The sequence below is a fragment of the Linderina pennispora genome, assembly GCF_002104995.1.
Source record: "Linderina pennispora strain ATCC 12442 chromosome Unknown DL89scaffold_207, whole genome shotgun sequence".
In the NCBI taxonomy this organism is placed as follows: Eukaryota; Fungi; Kickxellomycota; class Kickxellomycetes; order Kickxellales; family Kickxellaceae; genus Linderina; species Linderina pennispora.
In genome coordinates this window covers 3,317-11,737 of record NW_024468455.1, presented here as the reverse complement: position 1 = coordinate 11,737, position 8,421 = coordinate 3,317, and the positions used below count along the sequence as shown (strand labels likewise).

The following is an 8,421-nucleotide window of genomic DNA, read 5'->3' as shown; positions in this document are numbered from 1 at the left end:
TTCCTGCGTCTGACACCCAGCGAGCCCCGGCCCATACTAAATCTGGTATTTTGCTGGTCACACATGCTGTTACCCGCAGCATCTTCTTGGTCGGCTGACACGGGCCGAATAGCCTTGGGTGGTCTGAACGGTTTGAAAAGCTTCCTCGACATGCCGTTATAGTTCACCCCCGGTATACAGTCGTCCTCCTTGGCTGTCTCACCGCCGTCATCTTCCCCACTGTTGCTCTCTGACACTCGCCTGCGCTTGCTGGGCAACAGGTGGTTGGTAGACGATGCGACTGCGGATTTGCGCACAGAAAAGACGCGCTTCAACGATCGTGCTGGGTGCTTTGCCGTCGCTTCACCGGCAGGCTTACTTCTTGACGGCGACACAAATGGCCTGAACAGACGCCGGTTTGGAATCTGCTGCACAGCGGCTGGCATGCCTGAAAGCATTTGAATGTTGTGAGCTAGGTAGCAAAGGCCACAAGAATTGAACGGAAGCTGTACAATGGAAAAGCAGAATTTGGGGTCAAATCGAGAAGGCACCGAGGAGGAATGTTTATTAGAGGGTAGAGTTGGTGCTGGCCGAGCTGTGCTGTTGTTGGAGCCCAGCAGCTAGAAAAGGAGGACCTGAGGCTGGCTGCGCGTTTTTCGGGCTGTTGATCGCCAGATCCGATCCTGATCCGGAGCGAGTGGGTTCATTAGAAGGCGGAGCTGGCAATTGCATGCTGGAAATACGAAAACACTGCTCATTTATTCCGTCTAATTGATAAAGCACTTTCTTGCTTTACTCCTCGTTGAGTGTGATAGTTAGGTCGCCTGTGGTCTGGTCGACGCACACAGACACCCTGGACATGTCCCGGACCGTATAGTCGGCACCGGCCTCCTTGAGCTGCGCTTCCGAGAGCAGCGTCCGGATACCAATGACGGTGGCACCCGAATCATGGCCGGCCTTGGTGCCTGCATGCGCGTCCTCAAATACGATGCAGTCCTTGGCATTGAACCCTAGGTCCTTGGCGGCGCGAATGTATCCCTCGGGATGGGGTTTTCCATTGGTAATGTCGAGCGGCGTAATAAACACACTGGGGATGGGCAGCTGCAAGCGCCTCATGCGCGGGTGCGCCAGAAGTGGCAGGCCGGAGGTGAAAATCGACCAGCGCTCGGCCGGCAGCGACGCCAGCAGCTCTGACGCACCTGGAATTACCCTCACCCCGTCGAGAATCTCAGCAGCCTCCTTCTCGAGCTCCAGTGCCTTCTCAACCGTGTGCATCTCGGTAGGATAGAACTTCTTCAGCACCTCCTGTGTCGGCACCCCATGGCAATGGGCAAGGATGGGCGCCGGGTCAATGTTGTATTTAGCGGCGTGCTTTGTGTATATCTTCTCTGTAACCTCCAGGGTGCTGATCAGGGTGCCGTCGAGATCAAAGATGAGCCCCTTGGCTTTGAGCGTTGCAGTTTTGGCTGGCATGGTGCTGTGAGAGGGCGCCTAGAAATAAGAGATATAGACTGAGGAGCCAAGCACAAACAGCTGAAGGAGACGAGAGTGTGGCAGAGGCTACTCCGAGAGGCTGTCTTTACTGGGCAGACCGGACCTGAGGACAAGGGGTTTGTAAAAGTCCAACTGTGGACCACTCAATGTTGCACGTGATGTGTGTTGGTCAGGACTGTGCCAACAACCAAGGCCTGTGCAAACATGCACACTCAAAGCTTAAACGAGCAATGGTCTGCCGATAATCGGCAAGAGACGGTGCTCAGATAATATTTTTAGCACACACGGCTGATCCACAGAAAATGGCCGATGAACACCGAGCCCGGGGAAATCTTTCTTCGCTACACGTCACTGCAAGACTCGTTTTGACATAGGAGAATTTAACTAAATACACAACAGGGTAGCGATAAAGACGATATGGAAGCAATGGCCTGGCATTGCTAGTTACCGCTGCCGCCGCCGCTGTCACCGCCACCACCACCACCACCACCGCCGCAATCGCCACCACCACCGCTATGGCCTCCACCACAATCGCCGCCGTGATCACCATGGTGGTGTCCACCACCCGAGGTGTACCACCCGTGCTGGCTATTGGAATGGCCGCTGCCGTCGCTGCCGTAAAACCCGTCAATGAACCAGGCATTCGTCGTATTGGGCGAGTGATTGGCGCCTTTTTGCTGGCGCTGATCGTTGAGCGATTGTCTGGTAAGGTTCCACGTTAGCAGTGTAAGCTGTGTAAATGACTCGCTAGCGCCTCTGGTGAATTCCAGCACCCCAAGCGTCTCTTCAAACGGCCCGTTGTTTGTGAATGTCGCGGCGTTGCTGCCACCCTTGGCGCGTAGGTCCCAGTACCGGCCCTGCGATGTCACGTGCCATTTGAATTTCTGCTGCGACTCATCGGTGAATTTCCATGGCAGACTGCTGACACGGCGCGTTGAGACGAATGTCTGCGCGCCAGCGTTTATCTTTGCCGTCACGCCCTCGAAGCCGTTGACATTGGCGATCATGGTCGCTTTGCTGCCGTGCATGTCTAGCCCTCTGCTGATGTGCAGTCTGTCTCTATCACGGTAGAGCGTATACGCCAGCCCCAGGATCTCACTGGGTTTTGATGCGGCTGGGCCAGTGGCGGCTCCTTCATACACGTAGATGGTGAGCCCACCATCGTTGCTTTTAGCGATTGTCAGTTTCCTTGTTAGTGGCATCAGGAGGATGTGTGCACATATAAAGCGTTTGGATAATAGAGCAGAATTAAACCGAACTGAAGAAAAGGAGAGACGGGGAGGCTGCTATGTCGCTGGCTACCTGTTGATAAGGGCACGGCTCCATGGCGTGTTCATGTGCGCCGGACGGGGAGCCCAGAACCATCCTAAAGAAGGCAAAAAGAGAACAACTGAGCGCATTCTCTCTGCGCTTCGCTCGAAGATCGTCATGTGAAGAAAACTCGGGAGCGCCAAGGACATCTCATGCAAGTTTTATTTGGCCCGCAGTTGTCAGTACACTCTTAAAAACAGGTGCGAAGCAACGGAAAACGCTGGCCAAAGGCCCCCATTGGAACGAAACTGCAAGCCGTAGAACGGAGATCTACAAGGAAGCATCCGAATATCTCTTTGCCGATGTTACCTTCAATCCAGGATTGGGGGTGCGTGGTTTTTTCTTTGTCGACGCGTTTCGATATGCACATTTATGTACGAGGCTCGCCCATGTAGGTCATTTGCTTGGTGCATCGAAACTAGGACTCACACGCATACCTATTGCTGCACTCTGCTGTGTGTCGCAGATCTAATTTTGGATTCTCATGAATATCACCAGCACTGTCTGCATATTCGCGGAGAAGCACTTGGGGAGAGGGGCAGTGCATTGATTTCTACTACAAGCTGGTGCAGACATTAAAAATACACACACCAGCTGTTCACTACTGGTTCCAATCAAGCTTTCCTCACCGCCATTGGTCACACGGAAAGGTTGAATTCGTGCTAGCGACGTATCTGCGGCACTGCACTTTTGAAACATCATTACTAGTCAGCATACAGTCTGCCATTAGTTATTTATCTGACCTACATGATACAGGCTGAGCCACCAATAAAATATCGTGCCATGATAGATACATCTGGGATGCCAACTGGACCACTTTCCTCTGAGTCATGGTGGAATGTCGGGCTGTATATAGTCTGACAAGCATGCTTATTTACATTTGTCACTCAGCAGCCTGCTCCAAACAACAACCCCATCATCACTCCAATCATCAACACAACTCTCATTTTCATGCTTTCCACCGCTACTCCGACCGCTGTTTTCGCTGCTCTTGCGACATTTGCACTTCCGTCTAGAGCTACGCCTGTTGCTGATCCTAGTGTCGCAGCCGTGCACCACAACGCTCCAGCTACTGCTCAGCCGAAGCCCACCAAGCGCTGCGGTGCAAGCGGTGGCGGCTGGGGCGTCCCGTTCACCAGTGCATTCAACAACAACGTTGGCTGTGCCTGCAGCCACTGCAGCTCTAATGAGAACGCCTTGTATACCAGCAATTCCAATGCATGCCAGGCGTGCGACAACGTGCATGGCAATAACAATGCCTTTACCAGCTTCCGCAAGCGCTGCGGGTGTGGTGATGTTGGGTACTGCGTGTGTGCTAGCTGGCCATGGTATAGCGGATATAAGTATCCCTGCTATTTGTACTAGGTGACTCCCATGCATATGAACATGTTCCCTTCAGCATGGCTGGTCATATCAGCTTATAGGAGCCATGGTTACAAGGTGTAGGACTAAATTTTGCTCACATTTTGATTGACAATGAAATTGTTATTCTAAAACAAAGCTGCTAGGAATTGGAGTGATGGGGAGTCTTGAATACAGATGTGGAATCCAGGATCTCAAATCTCCGTTAGAGAATAAGTATACGAGAAACTCTCATCCACGAAGATGCGCGAAAAGTACACAACCCCTCATCCACTTACATGCAGTCAATACAGTGCGTGTATATTAGGAAACTTCCTTTACTTGATCTGCAGGAACTCGAGTCCTTGCGGCTTCTCACGTCGAAGCAGTTCTACTAAACGACGGCACAGTATGTTGTCCGGCTGATGCACATGCTAGGCGTGCGAATAAAGACTCCGGCATTTTGCATGGCATTTTGGGAGGCGGTGTCTGGAGATGGTGGGATTGCCGGGCACGCAGTGGAGAGACGGGAGAATACAACCATGTCCTTGACCTATTTTTGACTAATCACTATGCGTTTTGGAGAATACCGGTTTGGTTCGTGAAATTAGAATGCATATTTGAGCCACCCATGCAGTCCGTGTATTCTCCTCTACGGGTTAGCGGAGGCTTCTTGAGCAATCCTCCCCAAAACAGCCCTAGCATTGCTGCTAGCTGCCAAGTCTAAAAGGCACACTTTGCGTGTATGACAATGAATATGCTGCTCAGACGAACGACCTGGGCTACCAGGCGCTATTTCTGGAGGGTTTTATGCGAGAAGGCTGTGGCTGTGGGAGCATGGGGGTTTGTGGCGGTTGCCTTCTAGGGGAGGGAGATGCAATTAAGGATGGGGATGCGGGTCTGGCTCATATGGCTGACGCTGGTTGCATGCGGTGAGGTAGCATGTCGCACTATAGCCGGAGGATAGTGACACCGAGTCACATCTGTCTAGCAGCCAATACTGGCGTACAATGCACTGCATGCAGCATTCTGGATAGAAGATAAATAGTATACTGGCGGTATTAGCATCAATGTAGTGGTGTTTCAATCACAAGGCACATCAAATTAACGCACAGAATATGAATTGGCCCGTATATGAGGTTGGATGAGGGGACGACGAGGGAGGGGGCGGTGTCCTGAGTATTCGCGAATGGAGATTACAATGCAGGCAGAGGGCCGCCTCTTATCTCAGGCCTTGTAATCATAATACCAGCCTCCTTTTTTCTTTTTTTTTTTCTTCCTCCACTCCACCCATCCTGTGAAGGGGGGTTTGTCCATTGTAAATGGGCATTGTTTTGGAAAAAGAGTTCCCAGAGCTGTGCGACACCAAAGCTGAAGTAGTATGCAGTGACTTTTTTTAAAACACTTTATCTCTGCTCGCCATATAGCGTTTAGTTGTCCAATGTTTCCCCGCCCTTGACTCCCTTCCGCCTAGCTCTCCCCTCGACCGGCTTTCCATACTTTTAGTTTTTCTTCCTCTTCTTGTTCTGCGTATATCCACTGCACCTGGCCATCTTATTGCACATATCACATTACTGTCTAATATTTCACTAACCTAGCCTTCATTTTCTATTCACCATATAATTCAAAAGAGAAGGGGTTCCTTCAGTAAGTATGAACAAGGGCGCTTTGGGAATCAAAATAAAGGCGGCGGGCACGCAGGGAATATCAATTGCAGGCCGTGGTAGCACCCAGCATAGCAACAAGCGTAGACACAGCGACACGCTCACCATAGCCGGTTCAGCGCACAGCAACAAGAGGGCTAAGCAGGGGTATCGGCAGATCACCGGCAGCGCCTTCAACGGCAGCAGTAAGGCGATCGGCAAGCGGCAGCATCAGGCATGGCAGAAACGCAAGCAGTCTAACATCTCTCGGCAGACAGTGCAGCAGCGCATCCGGCAAGCGGAGCAGCCCCTGGAGACGTTTGCCGAGCGTCTGCCAACGATTGCCGAGGTGGGCGCGACGGCTATGCAGCGGCGCAGCTTCTTTGGGCAGCAAATGGAGGACGCCTACAAGGAGGCACTGCGGTCAGTGCTAGGACTGGAAATGCAGAGCCTGGCGCGGGAAATGGGGATGGAGGCGACAGTTGAGATCCGCAGAGCAAGCCACCGGATGAACACGGAGCAGGCGGGTGACACGCCCGGAGCACCAGTAGTGCGAGTTGGTGTGGGAAGCACACCGGGCGACAATCTGACGGCTGTCGGGGCGCCGCCATGTATTGGCTCCCACGATCTGGTGCCGGTGCTCGTTTCGCAGCCGGGCATGACTGCAGGCGGCCTGGTTCGGCCAATGCCTGTGGACCTGCCGCCAATACCATCGGCCATGCTGCCGTTGCCACTCATTCCCCCAGTGCCACATGCAGTTCCTGCTGCACAACCGCAAGAACCGCCCCAGGAACCGCCCCAGGAACCACCACAGGAACCACCACAGGAACCAGCCCAGCCACAATATCTGCCAGTATATCGCCGGCAGCCGCCAGCAGTCAAGCGCAGCAGCATTTCGAACCGGCTTGGTCCGCAGCCATTGCGTCTAGCGGCTCGTGGTACCATGGATCCGCAGGGCTGGCGGGCCAGGGAACAGAATTCGCAGTGGGGTGCAGAAAAAGGGCAGTATTAGGGACCGACTCGGGCCAATACCGTCGCCAAGGCCAAGTCAGAATCTGTGGGCGACACAACGAATCCAGGCAAATGCAGTGCAGGTAGCTGAACTGCCAGTGGCGAAAGAGACAAGGTCAGGTAGAGTGAATTCGCCAGTCAAAGAATGCAAGGCGGCTAGAGAAAAGTTGCCGGCCAAGGAGCAAAAACAGGCCAAAAGTGAGGTCCTGGTGGCTAAGCAGCAACAGGTTGTCGGAGAAGCTCAGCCATCAAGAACCAAGCCAGCCAGGGCTGAATCGACAGCGCGGGAGGAGCATGTTTTGGAGAGAAGAGCGGTAGCCAGAGGGCCAGAGGAGCCACAAAGAGAGGCACGACAGGCGGCCGACAAATCAGCAGTTGCAGCAAGACAAGCGCGGAAGTTGAGCGTGGCAAACACAGGACCCATGGCACGGCAATGGAATCCCAGCAGAAACCGGACACCTGCAGAGCCCCGGCGATCAGCAATGCGTGCACTCCGGCATAGAAGCCCATTCAGAGCAGACAGGGAACTGCGGCATAGAAACCCATTCAGAGCGGAAAGGGAGCCTCGGCATAGAAGCCCTTTCACAACCAACAAAGAGCCCGGGCCAGGACCCAGGAGCCGGTCACCAGCGAACCGGAATATCAGGCGACAAGTTGCGAAATCCACACAGCCACTGCCGACGATCGCGGATATCAGGCGCTGCAAGAACCTCCTGCCGGCGACCTGCGGCCCAAGGAGCAGGTGGCAGAGAAGCCAGTGCCATTGCCCAAGGAGTTTGCGGTGACGGCCGAGAGCCTGCCGGACATGGACGAGGATCTGGAGGAGCTCTGGCATATGCCGATGGAGCCGCCGGTGGAGCGGCCAAAGCACAGGCGCGCCAAGACACCGCCCATGGACGACTACGACCCACCCAGGTTCGATGCGCCGCGACGGGTTCTGGCGCCACTGACGCCGCCCGATGACCGGTCGATGTCGCCGGAGTACAGTAGACAGCGGCAGTATTGGCAGCAGGGAAGGGCGGTTAGCAGACACGGGCGCAGCAGGTATGATAGGCGGCCGCAAAGTGCGTGTGGGGACCAGGAGATGAGGCAGCAGAGGTCGCCGCGCATGCGGACCGCTGGCGTTGTGCCACGACCGGTGATTGTTGTCTCGCGGCCGCTGGAGGCAGGACGCATGGATCCGGTTACTCCCACGTCGCCAGAGCTGCCCATGTTCAGCCGGCGGCCGACGGTGGACCTGGAGGACATGATCGACTACGGCGATGACTCGGACGATACCTGAGTCTGTAGCAAGGCCATAACCTTCTTTCTTCGTAGATACCAAAAAGCCAAAAGCACAAAATCGATTTATATGTTAAAAATTACCCTTCAAAGCACCTGGCGGACCTTCTCCTGCGCCTTGAGCAAGTCGCTCTGCAGGCCTGGTTCTTGGCAACATTCGCCTGGACAATGTACTGGCTTGATGACCTCATCCACATACATAGTCGGCACATCCTCACCGGCGCTGGCAAGCCAGGCCCCGGCCAGATACACGACCTCGCGCACCAGCATCTCAGCCAGGCTCGGGTCGCCAGCCAATCTGCGATGCACGCGCACCAGCGACTCAAACACCGCCTGGTACGGCACGCCCGCCAACACCAGA

General features: G+C 54.3%; 2 protein-coding genes across 2 annotated transcripts; one reads left to right on the top strand and one right to left on the bottom strand.

Moving 5' to 3' along the window:
• Positions 1-572: 572 nt before the first annotated feature.
• DL89DRAFT_94525 (HAD-superfamily hydrolase subfamily IA) lies at positions 573-1,682 on the bottom strand. Its single transcript, XM_040892286.1, has one exon. It carries the CDS (start codon positions 1,450-1,452, stop codon positions 772-774), a length of 681 nt encoding a protein of 226 aa, XP_040738934.1. The 5' UTR covers positions 1,453-1,682; the 3' UTR covers positions 573-771.
• Positions 1,683-6,991: 5,309 nt separating this feature from the next.
• Positions 6,992-8,145, top strand: DL89DRAFT_94487 (uncharacterized protein). Its single transcript, XM_040892285.1, has 2 exons — positions 6,992-7,251; positions 7,410-8,145. Exons 1-2 carry the CDS (start codon positions 7,202-7,204, stop codon positions 8,059-8,061), a joined length of 702 nt encoding a protein of 233 aa, XP_040738933.1. The 5' UTR covers positions 6,992-7,201; the 3' UTR covers positions 8,062-8,145.
• Positions 8,146-8,421: the final 276 nt, after the last annotated feature.